The sequence below is a fragment of the Asterias rubens genome, chromosome 1 (assembly GCF_902459465.1).
Source record: "Asterias rubens chromosome 1, eAstRub1.3, whole genome shotgun sequence".
NCBI lineage: Eukaryota > Metazoa > Echinodermata > Asteroidea > Forcipulatida > Asteriidae > Asterias > Asterias rubens.
In genome coordinates, this window is record NC_047062.1 from 20,318,534 (window position 1) to 20,338,132 (window position 19,599).

Consider the following 19,599-nt stretch of genomic DNA (forward strand, 5'->3'; position numbering starts at 1 on the left):
CAAATTCCCACATGATTTTCAGGATAAGCAAACAACAGCTGAATACCAGTATAAAGCAATATGCAACAAATTAAAATTTGGTCGGTAATCTTGTTTTTATCAAGGAAGAAATTTCATGCTAAGCAAAGTTTTGTGCTTACAGGCCTTATGAAAGTTGGCCCTGTTGGTAAGTGTGATGTTAACCATAGACACAAAACATCAACTAGCTCTTAGCATTACCAGAAACTCCTTTAAAGCAATGTATTGAGCTTAATATTTTCTTTGAGAAAATTAACTAATGGACTGGGGTTTTACGTGTTTTGCGAAAACTCTGGGTTTGGTCACGCGTTTCAAGCTTCTGTCATAAGAAGTGTCAGGAAGGCATTGCAGGCCTGTATGCTTCGTTTTTGAAAGGGCAAGGGCACCAAGGCATTTTCTTATTGGTGAATGGCACCCTATGAGGAAATTGTTAATTTCTACTGGAGCCTTTCAAGGGCACCAAGGCAATGACCTGGGGGCATGAAGGCAATTGACTTGGTTGCCTCCGTTAAGTGTCAGTCCTGCATTGGGACGATAAAACTAGTGAGTTTGGTCAAATTGCAACTGTATGTATTGGCATATTGGCTTATTACCGATGATTATATTACAAACACGTCACTTGCCAACATGATGAAGCTGTAGAGTTTATTATTTTGAGAGCTTGCTGTATAAACACTGCATAAGTCTTGAAAAGCCTTGTGCTGTATATTGCAACTCGATAGTGCTGCTTTTTTTTAGCATATTAAATATGGTTTTCAATGGCACAGCTTATTGATCCAAAATAATGATTTTGTACATACATGTTGATGATAATTGCGACGTTTGGGATAGTGTTTTGATATTATGTATTTTACCTCAGTAGTTGTGGGAATAAGCCATTTGCAGGTTAGATTTGAATGTTGTCCGGTACTATGACTTGCTTGATCACAAGTCACTACTTTAGTTTGATATCCTCAGACTATTGAGACAGTTGCTATGTCACATGAGTCGGGAAAGCTTTTGCGTAGTTACGTAAGAGACGGTGATCACCCATACACAAATTTGAGTGGATGTGTATGGCACAGTGGTACCAGGGTCTGCTCATCTGGAGGTTGCTATACAAAAGCTTGCCTCGACCCATTTGACATAGCAACTGTCTCTGTAGTCTGAGGAATTCAAATGTAAGCGGTAACTTGTGAAGAAGCAAGTCACTGTACCTGACATTATTCAAATCTAACTCGCAAATGGCTGATTGGAGTAGATGTGATTTGTTAACAGACGTACCAGTCTTGCATGATTAAGTTAAACATAGACAGACATTGCGTTTGTCGAGTTCTGTAATGCCAAATTGATTGCTTTCATGTGGCAGTGTACAGAAAATACTAGGAACAAAGTGGGACAAGGAATAAAACTTCATCGTTAGTTTTTTCCAAAACGATTAAGACTAGAATAAAACATATCCAAAACAACCCAAACTATTATCATGTTTGATATTTTATTTTGTTGTAAACAATGCATGCTGGGTTTTATTATACAAAATTCATCTTTCAAACCAGTTATATACATCACTCTCGTCTGCATTTCCCAGCGAGGTTTAAACTTTGGAAAGTGTGATTGGTAAACAAACCCAAGTTAATTAAAAAAACAAGCAGGTTTGTGATACAAAGAGCTACATTATCATCAAATCTAAATCAAAGTAAAGTTTTGCTAAAGTGCGAATAGCAGCCCAACTTCAAATAGCTGTTCCTACAAAATATCAACAAAGTGCAAAGCAATTGTGCTTAATGGTAATAGTACTAGAGTCACTACCATTCATGTTGGTGACCGTTATTCTGCTTGTTTATGCTCTGAGCAAGATTTTCTGCTTTAGCAGGTCTGTTAAAATGGGCCCTCCTCACCAGCTGAAAAAAAACAAACTGCAAAGTGATACAAAGTGTTTGTAAATGGTTTCCTCTAACTTTTGCTAAGCACTTGTGTTCTGCCTAGCACTTTCCTGACTACAGACTTTGATTCCTAAATTTGAGAAAAACAATCTTAAAGTGTGACTTGCAGAAGATCTAAATGTCGTGTTCTTGTATTTGAACAACTACATCAGAAGGAATGTACAAGTGCCTTTTTACAAGTTATAGAGAAAACAAACTTAAATTAGAGGAATTCTTCCTTTCCACTGTAAATCCCAGTAAAATAATGCATCAGTTTCAACAGTTTGTTCGGAACAATTCTACCAGCTTAACATGTAGTTCATCTAATTTAACAGAGTAAACAAAACAATGCCATCGGTCATGCCATCCAAAATGTGTCTCGGTCTTCAGTTTGCACACATGTTGGTTGAAACATTCTCACTGCCGGAGGTGCCGTTGCTAAGATCAGTCAGCAGAGGTCATGACCTCTTGGACATTGCAAACCTCACTAGTGTTCCATGGATAATTTCAGACTGTTTAAATGGGTGTATTAGAAACTTGAAAGTTTTATTGATAGAGCGTCGTTCATTCATTCTGTCCATCGATGACCACAGTTTGGTGATGTGCACACGTAGTATAGCCTCATCCCTTCCTGCACAAGACAAAAAGGCAATAGTCGCAAAATATTAATCAAAAACCTACTCTCAATAATGCTTTAAAATATAGTATAGCAGTGGCTTGTCGAGGCAAAGTGATTAAGCACACTGGACTAAGTCTTAAGCTATTGATGTTTCTGATCAACAGAGTTGGGGTTTGAGTCCCGGTCGTGGCACTTATGTTCTTGAGCAAGATCCTTTACCATTCTTGTTTTGTCCTTCAGATGGGACACTAAGCGGTTGAGTCCATGTGTTGTTTTATTGCACATAAAAGAAACCAGTAAACTTATCGTGAGGAGAAGGGCTTTGCCCTGGTGTTTTCTGGTTTACATAGCAAGCACCATTGTTTACAAGTTTCCTCAGACGTGCTATAGTGATTAAGTTCACTCCGACATGAGACATTATTGGGTTCATTACCACCAGAAACTGAAGTAACAACAACAGCAGTGAAACCAGGCTCATACTTCCTGGGAATGCAAAGCTTTGTATTTGCAGGAAATATGAACCGGGCTTAATTTGTCTGAATTCAATAATTGATAAAACAACATAATTTTAATAAGGATTGGGTGATTTCAGAAAGTGCAAGCTTTTATACCTCTGCTCTGTTTGTCTGGGACTGGAAGAAAACAGACTCTTTATTTCTGCAGCGAGGGCACGGATGGTCCTCAGTGCGTGGAAGAGTAGGGTCTGCTACAACCTCAGCTACAATCTGAGTTAACTCACTGTAAATTAAATGAAAATCATACATGTACATTTATCATTTTTTTTTAAGTGGAAACAATGAGGCACTTACAGAGTGGTCTCTGAATCTTTTATAATAATAATAATAATTGTGGCTTCTTATAAAGCGCACATGTCCGTCACCCAGTGACGCTCCTGGCGCTGGTTATACAGGTTATTTTCTTTATTTACAACAAAGAGTATATTTCCAAGGAATAAAAACCATAATGGTATGAATAGAATTTTGGTTCAAAACTCAACTCACACACGCACAGCAAACCCACCTGATATAAAATGAGATTAACATGGATAACTTTAAAGAAACTTAGAAAATATCTATCTTTGAATATAAAAAAAAACTCACTCTACTTCATGGGTGATTTTGTTGACATAAACACAGTTGTTATCGGCCTCTTGTTGATAGTCGCAGTTCCGACACTAAATTATTGAAAAACATTATGAACATTGATTATTGATATATCAAAAACATATCCCCTACAGTACCGTACTGTGATTTCTAACTGACTCTTCTTATATGATTTATAGCATTGAAATTTTTTCGAATAAACTTTTAAGAAAACAAAAACAAATCATCCAATGACATTTTGATACAACATACACTTTACACTGACCAGAAACTTTTCTGCTAGCAAAACCAACTCTGTAATAACTGTAATGACCCTCTTTAATTTAATAATTAATAATATTATGATAGTGTAATTTAAAAGTAAAACAACAAAACTTACCGCATACAGTAGGACCTTATTCTCTTTGTCTTCTTTTGGGTAGAGCATATTATTGCTGTTGGATAATTACACATAGGTAAACAAGTTATGAAACAAAGGAATAAAAAGGTCTCAGTCAGTTCAGTAGTGGACTAGTGGTGCTGCGAAATTTTATAAACAATACACAACGGGGTACACAACTGATCACATTCACAATCGCCCCATAATACTCATCATTTATTGAATTAACTAAAAATTCAAAACAACCGTACAGATAAAAAAAATGCTCACCATTCCTGACAGAAACGAATGCCTACAAAGCCAGGCCCTGCGCCACTTTGGGTATCTTGTCTGCTAAAGTCTAAACTCATTTTAACTTGGAAAATAACACAAAAATGTTTCCCGAATTCACACACCGAAGTGCAGTATTTCAAGCTCAAAATAATGTGATGAATATTATGAGCGGTAACCTTTCAACAATACCCTTTCAACGTGTGTAATGTTTTTACTAAATTGGCACCAGTCTAGGTCTGCGGTCGATTAGTGTCAAACGAGGGCGCCCTTCATTATTTTCAGTAATTGCTGATGGGGTAGACGACGAAGTTCACGGGAAGAGGCAGGCACAAATTTTAATGAAAATTGTTGCTCAAAAACTTGATAAATTCGTGTGAGCATGGCTGATGCTGGTAAAAAGCTTGTTCGTAGTAAGAGTGGGCTGCGTATGGTGAGTGTGGAGGATAAGGATACGAGTCCATTTCAGCTTGATGAACCGCCGTGGATTCCAGACAATCAGGTGAGATTTCTTTTTGTAGACAAAACCCGTTCGATACACTTTAACAGCATGCCGACCTGCTGTCGTCAGGCAGTGTACTTTGTGTGGGCGGTACCAGCCAAGTATTATTATATGAATGAAACGTAGTGCGCATTTGGGCCTTCTATTCTGCAGTTGTTGTGTCTAGATCATCTATAATATGGAGTAAGATAAGATAAACATACTTTAAAAAAAGGTTTAGTTGTTTTTTTAGGGCCTGCTATTGCTACTATTAGTACTAAACAACTGAACTGAACAGTGCTATTTTTATTTATGAAAAATGTGTCTGCTGCGCTGGGGATGAACTTACTTACTTGAACTTACTTGAATCCACCGACGCCATCACACAACTGGGGAGGAGACGGTGGTTCTGGTTACTGGGGCAGACAGCTTAGATAAGCTTATGTAGAGCCCCCCGACGTTCTTTAGGAATTTATCCACATGTCCCTTGATTTATCCACATGTCCCTTGAGGAAAACTCCCAAGGCCAACAAGGCTTCAAAGTTCAATCACATACAATTTTTATTAAACAAAATTACACTTAAAGCCAACATTTTTAAAATCAATAATATAATCACGATATAACACTACTAAACAGCAACAACACTGACAGTTTTAACACTGTGTTTACGTTAGCATTTATAATATTAGGTCCGGTTATTGTAACACTACAGTAATTTGTAATGTGTGATTTTACACTACCTACATGACCTACCGGCAAATTTGTTTTGATTAAGTTTTATTTAGCAGCAATTTCATTCATGATAAATTTGAGAAATTTACGCGCCAAGCATTAAATTATAAAGGTGTTGCACATAAAAATCCACAACCAAAATTATTACTCTTCTTATTAGGCCAAATAATAAAAAGTACTAGTTGATCGTCCGGATTATTCATAAAAGAGGAGGATGAGGGCCTTACTATTTACTATTTACTCTTTTTTTTGTCAAGATGGCTGCTTAGTATTTCAAATCAAACAGGCCACCAATTTTTCAGTTTGAACCCATTGCAAACTTATTTTATACCTATTTGTTGAGGACCTGTGTTAACACTATTACTGTATTAGTATTAAGATTCAGAAAAAGCTCCTAGGCCAGTCCTTTTGAAAAGATGTAAAGAGAAAAAGAAGAAAGACAAAAAATATGAAAAATAACAAATAGTAAAAAAAAGGATGCGGCCCCCAAAAAGGATGCGGGCGGGGACGATCAACTGGTATTTTTTATTATTTGGCCCTCGTTGGTTAATTAAAAAACTATTAAATGAATTATTGTTCAAGACATTAAATGTTGAACAAAAAATTCAGCATTTTGGGTGTAGATCACATCGGCCTGTCAACAAGTATAATGTATGGTAGTTCAGTCACTGTTGGTAGAAAGATCTATCTATAGATCGTGTTTCAAAGCTGTGGATATGATTCGCTCGGCCCCAGCGGCCAGTCTATCCATCCAGGACCGCTGGGATGGGCTAATCGTTTGCACAGATTCTTGTTCAGGAAGTACGTCATGCATACAGTGCAATTAAATCATGGTGCAGTGTGAGTGTGATGCATGATGGGACTGCGCATTATTAAACCAATAACAGTGCATGATACGTTTGCCCATCCCAGCGCCTTTGGTTAAAGCAAGACGCTGGGGACGAGCGAATGGATATGAGTGATTTTTTAACATGTATTGATCAATCAAACAGCAGAGGACTAGAGCCACCAAGAGGAGAAAGGAAAACATAGAAATATAAATTACTGAGCAAAACAATAAACCACTTTGTATTTAAAAGATAAAGAATGACAAAAAAGAAAAATAAAGATTATCAATTTCAAACACTATGTAAATAAGGACTATCAGTGACTGGCCGTTAGCAGGACCAGTTTACTTGTCATCTCACCCAGTCCAATGCGATACATTTAAAAAAAAATCACCAAGTCCACCTATGGTTATGAATATTAACAAAAATTACGTTTTTCTGGAAGTTACAATATTAGGCTACATCCAGAAACACTACATGTATGACAACGATGGATGTAGTCTTATGTGAATCCATGCTGCGCCTCAGCTCCAATGGGAGAATCTGTGTCAGGGTTGTAGCTAGATAGTTTTGAGTGCCGGCTAATTTATAATCAAAATAGTGAGTAGTAAACGAAGCAAGCATAGCGTTTCTTATAGTGAACTGGGGTCGCTCTAAGCTTTAAAATGGTTTTACTGCTTAAAGGGGTTTTCCGAGACATAAATTATTATTTGTTTTTGCAAAGCATTTTCAGGGTTGTAAATCTATTTTTTCAACTTCATGACAGTACCACTTGTTTCTATCCAAAGGAAATCTCATTTGAGTAAATTTGATACTAATTTATTTCATAACAAAGAAAAAGTGGTGTATACATGTAACTACATGTACATGTATGTTTATGAGAATTATTGTGCTGTAAGTAAGTATTTCACATAATGTGTATTATGCACATCAACAGGCAAGACAAGGCACCATCTATGTGTTTACAAGGGAAACATTGATTTTTCAAGTGAAAACATAGTCAGACCCTCATGGGATTAAAATGTTGTCAACCTCATATTGCCATGGATGGAGTCAAGAGTATTTGCAAGGCATTTATTCCAAATAGCCACTGGGTCACTAATGGCTCCAGTGCTTACTGAGACATCATTCAGTATCCCCTAGATTAGGTGTCAGAGCATTCCAACATTGTATCCACACAGTGTTTGGAAAGTCAATACAGTGCACTTTATAACAAGCGTGGAAAGTCAGATAGAAAAACATGTGAGTGTCTACTTTTAAATCACATTAGAGGGGCGGGGCTTTTGTTGAAATCGGAGCAAAGCAAACAGAAAGAGTCACGGGTGACAAATTAAAGGAACACGTTGCCTTGGATCGGTCGAGTTGGTCTTTGAAAAGCGTTCTGTAACCATTTGTTGTAAAATGCATGGGTAGAAAGATGTTGTAAAAGTAGAATACAATGATCTACACAAATATGCGTGGTTTTCTTTTTACAGCGCGACTAACACGGTCTTCGGTCGGCCATTTATGGGAGTCAAATTTTTGACTCCCATAAATGGCCGATCGTGTTAGTTCGCAACATAAATGGAAAACCGTGCAATTTTCAGTGATACTTGTGTGGATCATTATGTATTCTACTTTTAAAACATCTTTCTAACCATATGCATTTCATAACAAATGGTTCAAACGTTCTTTATAGACCAACTCGTCCGATCCAAGGCAAAGTGTTCCTTTAAGGAAAAGGGTGTGTTTATACTGTAGGTTCATGGGGGAAATGAGATGAAATTGTAAGCCTATATGAAGGGTGGGAGAACTCCATTCTCGAACTACATCATTATTTTTCCAATGGTAATGTTCACAGATGGGAGCAATGTTCTCTGTTTGATAAAAACAATGTGTAATTGGATTGCAGTAATCCTGAATTTCAGTAATAGGTTTTTGGTGACTGTTGTTGTTGGAAATGAAAGTCATGGATCAAAATTATGGTGGTTTTTCTCTTCATATACCTGGGCATTTGTTGCCAATGGAAAAGGCAGTGTGAGATCCCTTTTTACCCAGGTTGGCCTGAAGGATTAACAATTTAATTAAAACAAGTTGATGAAGATACACAATTTACTTCGTAAGTTGTAAACAATGCAGCCTGCTGGCTCAAAACTGAGTTGTTGTTGTTTTTTGTTCGATCTTTGAGGGTGGGTGAACATTGAACAGCTATCTATTTTGGCAGATTCTGTTTAATTTTTTTTCATGTCTTCTGTTATAAAATTGTAAGCTTAAAATGATTACCCGCGTATTTTCTTCTGATGCAAATAAGTGTATTATCTATGACTACCATGTGATGTTACACATTAACGCGTCTGGAGCATAATATCATAAATTAGCCTTTCAATTTTAAAAAGGGAAAAATACATCAGTTATTCTGCAAAATTTGTCTGATAAAGAACCATGGGAAATAGGCTAGAAGTTTTCAAAACAAATAAAAAGAGGTCTGTTACACATTTTTATTTTCCTCATTACACATTGCTTTTTGGCTTTCATCATTTGCATCATGCACTGACAAGCACTTGTTTCTTACATGCACACAACAAGCCTGATGCTTCATTCTTGAAAGGGCAAGGGTACCAAGGCGTTTTCTCATTTGAAAAGGGGACCTCTATGCTATGAGGACAAATTTGTACATTTCTATTAGAAGATTTCAAGGGGCACCAATGCAATGATCAAGGGCATGGAGGCAGTGCCTTCGTCTCCATGAAGCATCAGGCCGTCCACAATCTGGTTATGCTCCAGTTTCCCCCAGACAGGTAGCTGTATTTAGTCTGTGTTTGATAAAGCACCTCATAAACATGATGCTTGCAGGGAATTTCAGAGTGATATTATTATTATAGGGATTCCGACATGACCTTTCAAAATCAGGGTTTGTTGAAGAGTTTGGGTGGTTGTAATCCCACTGCAAGCCTCCAATGAGCAACGTGGGAATATGATAAGTCAAGGGGCTGAAATATTATCCGTGACTTCTGTTCATAATTAACCTGAATTCAGTGCTCCTGGTATGTAGGCCTATTTTTGTTCTACAGAGAGATTTGGGTTTTAAGTGAGGTGTATGGGTTTTGTCGTAGCAGTGTTTCCACAGTGATTTATTAGTTTGACCTTGTACAAACTGTCAGTAATGTCAACAGAAATGAGACGGGCTATGAAAGCTTTGATGGCCATGGTCAGTGGTAGTCACCATAAACTCAACATTTTTTTACTGAGATTTCTAAGTAATGTGCTTTGTTGCTTTTTTCAAAATGTATAGAAAATGTGTGTATCACATGGCATTAGCAATCAATCTAAATAGAAAATTTTTAGGGAAAGTTGAACTCAAAAAGGCTGCTAAAAATATGAATTTTTCTCCCAAATTCGATCCCTGTTATTTTGAATGAATAGCCCCTAACAAAAGTATCTGCCAACCATCCTTATACGAGCTTAAATCAAACATCATGAACAGTCGGCTTTTATAAAACCAAGTTTGGATTGATTGGGGTTTTTTTCCGCTGAGGAGTGCAATTCTTTGTAGGTAAGGAGTGCAGCATACATGTAGCTCTCCTCCCAGTCCTAGTCTTGAAATGAAGAAATGCGTATCCTTGACCATTGATACAGCCACAGCAGATGTTACTCTTTGATCCTACTGTCTCTTCTTCAGACACAGGTGTCAACTTGACACCTCAGACTGTCCGACCAAAAAAACACAAGAATGTTAGTTAAAAAAAGATTGTACTCCATTTGTGCAGTGTACAGTTAAACTACAAAGGGGTGTGAAATAATATTAATGTAAATTATCAGCATTATACTAATGACAGAATACAATTTCTTTAAATTGAATGCTGGTTTCGTGTTTTATGGCCAAGCTGTCAAAACTACTGGACTCAACATTTTCTCACTAAGCTCTAATTCTAATCTGCAGCAGAGTGTGGGTTCGTGTCCTGCCTGGTCTTGACACTTTTGTCCCTCGGGCAAGACACTGAAACCATTATTGCTTCATCCTTCATTTGATGCTAGCCTGAGGCAATGTCCCTGGCAACAATTGTCTTGATGCCTCTTCAAATTGTACAGTTGAGAAATTAAAATTCTCCTCCTTCTAGAGACGGACCTGCTCTTTACCATTGAGGGAGGAAGCCTTTACTGAGGGAAACCATACCCTGCCTTGCCAGGCCTGGAATTACATGCCAACAACGGAGGCCATGGCCTCTGGTGCCCCTGGTCTTGGCCTTGGTGCCTCTTCAAAAGTGTCCCATTGACTTTGAGATTTTCCAATGGAAGTGCCCTTTGCAAAGAGGAAATGGCCTTGCCCATTTCAACTTAAAGATGAAATTACAGGCCTTTCTTGCCCTTACAACATGTACAACAACAAAATATCAGGCCCAATGAACTACAATACCCTTTTGACCTGTCAAACTGCATGGTTTGTTTGTGTATTTTTAGATATGGTTTTGTTCTGTTTGGACTAGATGAGGACTGCACTAGTAATCAGAGTTCAACAGTTTGGGTGTTGATTTACCATTATGGTGTTGGGTTTTGTTTTCAGGGACCATGGATCCAAGTAATAACCCTAGGGGGTTCCATTTTGTCCTTGCTCTATCCATATGTTCTGTTATAAAACAACTTCCTTAGGGCTTAGAGTGAGGGTGAGCTCTGATGATTATGAAAAATTGAAGAGAAAGGCGGTTTTTCTGCAAACTTACAGTTCTACGTTTTATTATTCTGCATGTTGGGCCTTGTTATTTTCTTTACTAAATACATATGTGTGGAATTACACGGAGACCATAGAAGACATTGCCCCGGTCCTGGCCTTGATGCCCCTTCTTGCAAAATGACACTTGCCTTACCCTTTCAGAGTTGAAATTCCAAATCTGCATTTACCCAGCGAGTTTCTTTACATGAATTTTCTGCTCGTATCATCAATAAAATCGTCAACACTGTCACTTTAAAATGACGCCTTGCATTAAGCCAGTAGACCATACAACTACAAAGCCAGGATTTACTGCAATGCGCATTCCCCTTGTACATAACATATTTGTTTATGTTGTTGAAGAGGTCATGATCTTTACAGATTGTGATCGATTAATCTTATCCTTGTAGGCTCAGAAGGGATGTGTTCATGACTACAAACTGACCAGGTACTGAAATAACAACGTGCCTTTCCTACCAATGCAAGCACATACGTAAACCCTTCTCTATAGTTCTAGGAAGTGTCGTACCTTGTAAATGATGCAAGTAGTTGCTGCGATTTTGTTTTGGTTTGAAGACTTGAAATGAATATTTGACCTTAATAAACAAACAAACAGGTGCATAAGTCACTTCATGTACTAAAAAGGGCTTGCATAGTGTTGGTGGGGTGTGTGTTCACAACACAATATTTTTGCAGTCAGTTTTTTTAATTATTATACTTTGGGCCAAAATTAGAATGCTCCGAAGTATGTCAACATACTATGACAGGAAATGTGTTCCCTATAGTCTTATTTTGGTTGTATTGTATAAGTGGAGCTATGCATTTTTAAGCCTATTCAAAACTCATTTATTTATAAGTTAATTTTGGTTTTTTAACTGGTATAATAGCTGAAGATGACATTTGAGCATTGCCTGATTTTAATTTTTATTGTCACTTTTTCTCTTGATCTTAACAGTGTCTGACGTGTGCAAAATGTAGCAGCAAGTACGACATAGTCAAGAGAAGGGTGAGTACAGAGTATGGGATTGAATATTGGCCATAAATTAGTCTCTCGCCATAAACCTTGAACAAAATGTAGATAGTCAAAAAGCCGAGCTTGTGTTTTCATATCCTCAGGGATCATTTGATGTGATTCCCCCCCTCTGAAATGAACCAAGTACGTGTCCTCTCAAGATATAGAGGATGCAGAAGCAGGAAATGATCAAGAGCAACTGCTGACGGACCGCTGTTGCCTTAGCAACAGTGTTTTAATTAAGATAATTTGGGGTAAAAATCGATAATTGAAATTTGTACCTGTACACATGGAAGATATTCAGGTTACCCTTCTTGGAGTGATAAACAGGAATATGTTTTCTGTGGAATAAGACTTATTTTTGTTTCTCATTTAGTAGGAAAGAAATTCAGCCACATTTTGTATTGGCTTGATTGATAAATACTTTTTAAATTGAATAGAGATTTCGCACCCCATGTAATGTAATTTTGTCTACCATTTTTACCAGGCACTACCTCTCTGTTGAAGTTGACAGAGTTGTTTGTTTATTGTAGTTTGAGGACATCTGTTTTTTTATTTACCTCAGCTATTCAAAGCAGGTTTCTCATAAACAACTATGCTGTAGTGACCAAAATCCAAGAGGTGTACTCTGGCATGTGCAGGACTGATACTTCACGGAGGCAACATTGCCTCAGTGCCCCCTGGTCATTGCCTTGGTGCCCTTGAAATGCCCCAGTAGAAATTCACAACTTCTTCATAGAGTGCCCTTTTCCAAGGAGAAAATGCCTTGGTGCCCTTGCCCTTTCTAAAACGAAGCATACAGGCCTGCCTGTGTCTACATTATTTGTAACAAAAATAAATTGGCAATTTTAAATGCCACAAGGTGGATACAGGATGAAAAGAGTAGACGGCGAGACTAAGAGCACTAGGGCGTTGCAATCATGTATTTGTCACCAGTGGTTTGAAGCCCCTGTATATACATTTACGTGCCTCTCTTTTGATTTCAAATATTTTGTAAATATTAATTGACTACTCTGTACAATGTGATAGTAAAGCATGAGTGTACTGTCAAGGGCCTGTGTGTGTCAGAACAGTGGTATGTGCATTACTAGTACAGTCCTGACAGTTTATTTAGCAATGAAGTTTCTTTATATCATCATTTAATGAGTCTTAGTTGTTTCATTTTTTTAAAAGATGATTTTGGTTTCATAGCAGATGATGTGTGTTGGGTGTTGCATTGCTGTTGTCAAATGTTGTCAAATGTTTTCTCTCCCTCCTTAGACATTCAGCTGTTTTCTCTCTCTTTTCCCCCCTCCTTTTTCTTCTTTCCTGGACAGGGTACATGTACATGTAGACTGTGCAAGTGTCGAGCGTAATCAGACACTAGGAACCAATCCTACCCCCATGCTAGGACCCCATAAAGTGCACTTAAGTTTGTTTCCTTCCAGTGTTTAGGTAATCTACATGTACAGTATGTTGGACCAAAGTGGTCCCAAAGTGTTTGAATATGGCGAGATTTGCACGGTCTGCTCGTTGACATACTTTGTAGAGGTGCTGGTCACATGTTTCTCCTTGCCACTTTACTGATTCAATATTTTATACAATTATGTTGATGTTTGTCTACATTTTATCATCTCAATCATAGTTTTGTGTATTGTAACCTTTATTGACTAATGTTTTGCTGGTGGAAAGTGTAAAAAAAACATTCTTCTTTGTTTTTTTTTAAGAAGAAGATAATATTTCTTAATATCATAACTGTGTTTACAGATTTGTAAGTGATGTTCATGTGAGTTAATTTAACTCTCGACCTTTTATGTTATTGATCCTCTCCTTAGCATCACTGTAGACGATGTGGAAAGTGTTTCTGCGGCCAGTGCTGCTCCTCCAAGGTGCCTCTGCCCCGTATGAACTTCGTGGATCCAGTCAGATTGTGTGAAGAGTGTGCCATCGTCACCAAGAAAGAGAATGAATTCTACGATAAACAACTCAAGCTTCTTGGAAATGGTAATCTTCCAAAAGTCTACTTCTTTTTGTGAATTTTACCGAATTTATCTAAATGAAACCAAAACAATATCACCTCTGCATTTTTGCTAAAATTCTTGAATACGACGTTAATGTGTTACTCATTGCTATTTACTGCGCCTGTTATACGGCATTTTTATCCTTGTGTTGTTTGCAGTTGCTCCACTGCTTTTTACCATGTGTGTGTAATATTTTGCTATTTTCTCTTATTTGTATGTTTTTTGTAAAGTGCTTTGTGTAGTTTGAAAGGCGCTGTATAAACACGGTTTTAGTGTTATTATAATGATAGCAATGGTGGCGTGGAATAGAAAAGTGGTTGAGCTCATTTGACTTGATCAATCTCTGGTGTTTCTGATCAGCAGAGTGTGGGTTTGTGTCTCGGTCTTGATACTTGTGTTTTAAAGCAATACACTTAACTCATTATTGCTTCGTCCTTCGAAGGGGTGTGAAGCCGCTGCTTCTGTGTGTTGTGTAATGCATGTAGAACAGCACTTATCGATAAGAGAAGTGTTCGCATTGATATTTTCTGGTATGGTTGGCAGAGATTGTGCCAACTGTGACTTGTATTTTTGGTATAGCTCTGCATATTATGTGTGATACAGCCCTATCATAACTGTGTATTGTTATTATTCTCAGATTTTTAAATATATTAGTTAGGCCTACTTACTTTAACTTACCCTCATCAAAAAAAGACATATAAACTAAAAGTGTGTAAAAACACTGGGTTGTTGTTTGTTTTTCTCAAATTTTAAACAGTATTTGTTTTTGCCTTCTTGATCCACAGGGAGCACTTTCATGATGAAAAGCAATGAGCTTGAAAATGAAAAAACAGAAGTATTCTGTCATCTCACAGGTAATCACAGGTATGTACAACCTCCTCTCTACAAAGAAGATTTCAACTTTTTTTTTTTTAATAAGTTTCATTGCTTGTAATAGAATTAGGTTTTCCTTTATAAAATGTGTTGTAATTCTACCTGCATGTAACAAGTGTAAAGTCTAGTTTTGGGTTTGAACAAAGAAAATTGACTGGAGTGGGACTGGCACCAACGACCTCCGGATTAGCATACCAGTGCTCTACCATCTGAGCTATCCAGGCTTATGTTGGCGGTCTCCCTATTAGTCAATATCTTTGTTTGTGGGGTGTCCGTCAGAAGCCATACATTATAACTGTTACAATGTACAGCTGCCATATAGCCAGGGATACAACCTAAGTTTAGGATACAACCTGGGAAGCGGCAGCCAGGGGATCACCTTAAAAGGGGATGTGACCTTTTAATATTAAGTATCAAGTAATAAACCTCAAGGGAAACTGACTGGGTAAGTTTAGTTTGTTTCAAGCGTAAAGAACAATAATTAAGTTTGCATGAAAACACCCCCCCCCTACACACCCCACACAAGCGTGTATACAACTGCAACTATCTGTGGACCTTTTCCGAACCGTGGACTCTATTGTCCTCTTTTGTTATAGGTCTCCAGTTTACCGGTAAATATGTATACCTATAACTCTCACTAAATTGAAGATGTATTCAACAAGATCTTTTCAAAAATGAAAGGCAGTGATGTCTTTTTTTCCTGTCCACAGGAGCTTGTTATTCATTGAAGAGAAACCCGACAAGGAGAATAACAAGCCATCTAAATGGATCCACGACCCTGTCAATCTAACTAGCATTGAAGATGTCAAACTACAGATGGCCGGCAATGATCCAGCACAGAGTAAGCACATTACGTACATCCGGCCAAGGATTTCTGTCATTATTGCTAAAAGAAACCTTTAAAAAAACGGATTCACAAAACCTGTTTGTTAGATAGAAAATATGTATGCTGATTATGATAAACAGATTAACATAACACATTTGTTTTTTAGCTGGGAAAATCTTATCTGAATGGTGATATTACTTTTGTTGTGGGGTATGAATAATTGTTACTTCTCAAACTGTATTGCCTTTAAAACTGTATTGCTTGGTGTGGCTTGGAAACAGAACATTGGGAGCAAGTTATGCTGCTGTATTATCTTACAGCTTTACACAGTCTGTTGTTCACTTCAGTGTATTAAATGTCTTATTAAGTAACTTAATCTTGGTGATAGGTTACATGTACAAAGGATCATTGACTTAAAACAGTTTCCGTACTGCCAAAGGCTCAAGCAAATACTGTACATGGCTCATGGCATATTCGATTTTCAAATTTTTTCTCTCTTCAATATAGCGCTTTATCACAGCCCGAAGGGCATCTCAAAGCGCTTCCAACATTATTACCCCTCGTCACTGGCCCTTAAATCATTCCTTAAACCATCTCAGCTCTCTGGGGAGTATCTAGCTGGTGCTCCGAGTTAATCATTCACATAAACCATCTCTGCCCTCACAGGTACCCATTTTACTCCTGGGTGGAGAGAAGCAATGGTTAAGTGTCTTGCTCAAGAAGTGTCACGACCGGGATTCAAACCCACATCCCGATGAACCACCAGAACTTGAGTCCGATGCTCTTATTTGCTCGGCCACCACACTTGATAGACATAATATATCCTCATGAGAGAGTTGAATTTGTGTTTCCCTCTGTCTGCTTATAGGAACTATTGTTACATCCATGACCATTAAGTACAAATACATAGATGAGATGAGGGAATTGGTTCTATTGGTTCCAGATGACTCTCACAGGAGACCTTCAACAGCTTGGATTGCTGCTATGCAAAAGGTGTGTGTTCTATTCTGTCTGTGTGTTTACTTCTGTTAGTACGTCCCTCGACTTTCAGATTGTATGGGGCCAAGGGGCGATTGCACAAAGAGTTAGGGGACTAGTCCTAACTTAGGAGATTAAAAACTTAAGGCTAGTCCTAACTCAAGATAAGATCAGTCTTAAGTCTTTGTGAAATCCACCCCTGAAGATTTGCAGTAGCAGCAGAAAAATTATGGAATAGTCTTCCCAACAACATAAAACTAGTGCAAACAGTGTATCAATTAAGACAAAGCACATTTATTTTTGCAGTAGCCTTTTGGTATTTCTTACTGTTTTAACTAATTTTCATTCATGTACTTATTTACTTGTCTCTTTGTTTAGCTCTAACTTCTCTTTTTTTTCCATCTCAAAGCGCATTTAGATACTTCTCTGTGATTGTAATATGCGCTATACAAGAATGGTTCACTATCATAGTATTATTGCTTTCACGTTTATTAGAGTTTCAGCATTATGTATACTTAAAAGTTTTGCTTTTATATTTTCTCAATTTAAAGTTGTTTTTTCTCTGTGTTTGAATTTGTATAAGTTTTTCTTTTAGTCAGGCCTACTTACTAGTTAGTTTTACTAAAGTTTACTTATCTTTTCTATTAAAGTACTACGCATTTCTTTCTTAATCACAAACAAATTGACCAAGTAATGTATAAAAATAACACATTTATGTTTAATCATATTTAATTAATTTACATGCAATAATATACATCTGAGTTAACTATAAATTTGTCTTGTCTTTCTTCCAGGCTGTGAAGATGCTGCAGTCAACAAGAGATTCACCGGTATCTTGATCCTCTAGACCCTGGTACACAGCTACGTTGTCATCCTGCCAGTTTCAGACTCTTCTAAACAAGAAAACAAAGTTACAAAAAGAAGCCAACTTGTGTTAAGGCACTGGACACTATTGGTAATACTCGAAACAATTGTTAGCATAAAAACTTACTTGGTAACGAACTATGGAGAGCTGTTGATAGTATAAAACCTGGCTCGCTCTGGAGAAACCTAGTTTTTGAGAAAGAAGTAACTAGCCTTTGAGAAAGACTCTGCTAGGGTCGAAACGTCAGGCCATTAACTATTTTTTGCAAAGAAGTAACTTCTCACTCAAATGTTAAAAGACTTGAGGCCCGAAGCCTTTTTAGGCGTCTGAGAAAGCACACAAATTTGTGCAAAAAGGGTTGTTTTTCTTTCATTGAGTCAAATTTTTCACAGGTTTGTTATTTTATGCATATGTTGAGATACACCAAGTGAGAAGACTGGTCTTTGACAATTACCAATAGTGTCCAGTGCCTTAAAGTCCTCCAAGCGTCATACACTGTTTCTGCTGATGTATTGGCGGAAAATGGAGAGAATTCCAAAATGGATAGAATGAACTGTTATGTGTATTTACTTATCATGGTTCTGATGCACAGCGTAGATGCAATTCAAAGTTTGCTTTCATAAAAGTTTCAAAATGGCTGTAGAGTGTGGAGAAATACAGTACTTACAGTAATTGCACGTTCATGAACATGGTGTAGATATTGGCTATTAATCATAAGACTGTCAAATTTGTTAAAAATCAAGGCTTTTGTAACGAGGGGAAACAGAATGGTTGAGGGAACAAAAGTCTTAAAATGAGCACCAGTCTATAAATGCTTTGTTTGTTAACCATGTTAACTTCTACCGTTGGGACTAAAATATTTTATGGAGGAAAGGCTGCATTTTGCACACATACTGAAATTACCTTGCATTTTGGTTGAAGTTAAATTGTCCATATTGTGAAACACTTGCATGATTAAAAGGTATACATTTTCAGCATTGAAAGTTTTGAAGTTGGTCAGTTTCTTTGTATTGTTTTAAACAGATCCACTGTCCTGTGTGAGTTTGGCAACTGTAATGTAAGTTGATAATGTTTATGTGTTTTTGTACATGCAAAGCTTCCTCTACAGTGGACAAGTATTTGTGTGTACATTAAAGGGAGTTGGCTCAGTTAGACTTCCTGTTCAATGTCAAGGGTCGCACTCACAACTCTGGGTAGGAATATTCAAGGTTTATCTATTCTATCATGTGGAAAAAACAATCGTGGAAAGGTTAATATTGTATTGCCATAAACAGTTGTTCACTAATCTTTGTGCAACATCAGGATGATGTGTTCCTGGGGGCTTCAGTAACTTTCTCGGTCTCAAGGAAGTTATGTGTGGGAAAGGGGTACCATTTCAATAAACACCCATCTTGAAAACCAACTTTTCTACCGTATGAATCTCCTGTTATTATAACTGTTTTGAAAAGACTAGTAATAGGCATTTGTGAATTTGGAAGAGGCAAATCGGCAATCACATTGTTTGATTTGTATCATCTCACAAGAAAGGCTGACTTTTTGTATGCTTACTGGCATTTTTTAGGGTGACATCTGTTATTTGAAGCTGCAAAATGTAGGCGCATAATGCTGTTCAAAAATAGGGAAAATTAATACATGTGTACATGTAGCTTTCAGTTATTTCTTATGTTTTTTATACTGTCTGTTACCAACAAATACAATGCATGTTTAAAAATCATCAGTATTTTGCTCTTTTCGAAATGATTGTATACAAACTTAGGAAATGTACAATTTAATGAATCAGTTCACATTTCTTTTATTATTTACAAGTAATTCTAATGTATAGTTTTAATTAAGATGTTGAATTTGCATCGGGATAAAGACTATTATTTGGTTTGAACTTTACACCAATGTAATGTGTGTAAAATATTGTGTACTAAGTACTTCCTCGAGTTGCGGTGCCGGCTGCTAAAGTGGAGGATTCAAACTGCCTCTAGCTACTGGGCAATCTCAGTGGTCTAGTTGGTGAGACATCTGCCCTGGTAAAGGTTTGA

General features: G+C 37.3%; 2 protein-coding genes across 2 annotated transcripts; one reads left to right on the forward strand and one right to left on the reverse strand.

Annotated features, from left to right (window-relative positions):
* Positions 1-1,473: 1,473 nt before the first annotated feature.
* LOC117297592 (DNA-directed RNA polymerase II subunit RPB9-like) lies at positions 1,474-4,441 on the reverse strand. Its single transcript, XM_033780706.1, has 5 exons — positions 4,291-4,441; positions 4,021-4,075; positions 3,639-3,712; positions 3,150-3,276; positions 1,474-2,550 (listed from the first exon to the last, which is right to left on the reverse strand). The coding sequence occupies exons 1-5, from the start codon at positions 4,368-4,370 to the stop codon at positions 2,488-2,490; spliced, it is 399 nt and encodes a 132-aa protein (XP_033636597.1). The 5' UTR covers positions 4,371-4,441; the 3' UTR covers positions 1,474-2,487.
* Positions 4,442-4,587: 146 nt separating this feature from the next.
* On the forward strand, positions 4,588-17,713 carry LOC117294876 (zinc finger FYVE domain-containing protein 21-like). The gene is made up of 7 exons (XM_033777425.1): positions 4,588-4,792; positions 11,971-12,021; positions 13,842-14,010; positions 14,813-14,891; positions 15,611-15,741; positions 16,595-16,719; positions 17,499-17,713. The coding sequence occupies exons 1-7, from the start codon at positions 4,673-4,675 to the stop codon at positions 17,541-17,543; spliced, it is 720 nt and encodes a 239-aa protein (XP_033633316.1). The 5' UTR covers positions 4,588-4,672; the 3' UTR covers positions 17,544-17,713.
* Positions 17,714-19,599: the final 1,886 nt, after the last annotated feature.

Coding starts and splice junctions, on each gene's coding strand:
- LOC117294876 (XM_033777425.1), top strand. CDS start 4,673: ATGGCTGATGCTGGTAAAAAGCTTGTTCGTAGTAAGAGTGGGCTGCGT. Junction 12,022..13,841: donor ACGACATAGTCAAGAGAAGG/GTGAGTACAGAG, acceptor TCCTCTCCTTAG/CATCACTGTAGACGATGTGG. Junction 14,892..15,610: donor CATCTCACAGGTAATCACAG/GTATGTACAACC, acceptor TCCTGTCCACAG/GAGCTTGTTATTCATTGAAG.
- LOC117297592 (XM_033780706.1), bottom strand. CDS start 4,370: ATGAGTTTAGACTTTAGCAGACAAGATACCCAAAGTGGCGCAGGGCCT. Junction 3,713..4,020: donor ATAAGGTCCTACTGTATGCG/GTAAGTTTTGTT, acceptor TCAATAATTTAG/TGTCGGAACTGCGACTATCA. Junction 2,551..3,149: donor CCCAGACAAACAGAGCAGAG/GTATAAAAGCTT, acceptor TGTCTTGTGCAG/GAAGGGATGAGGCTATACTA.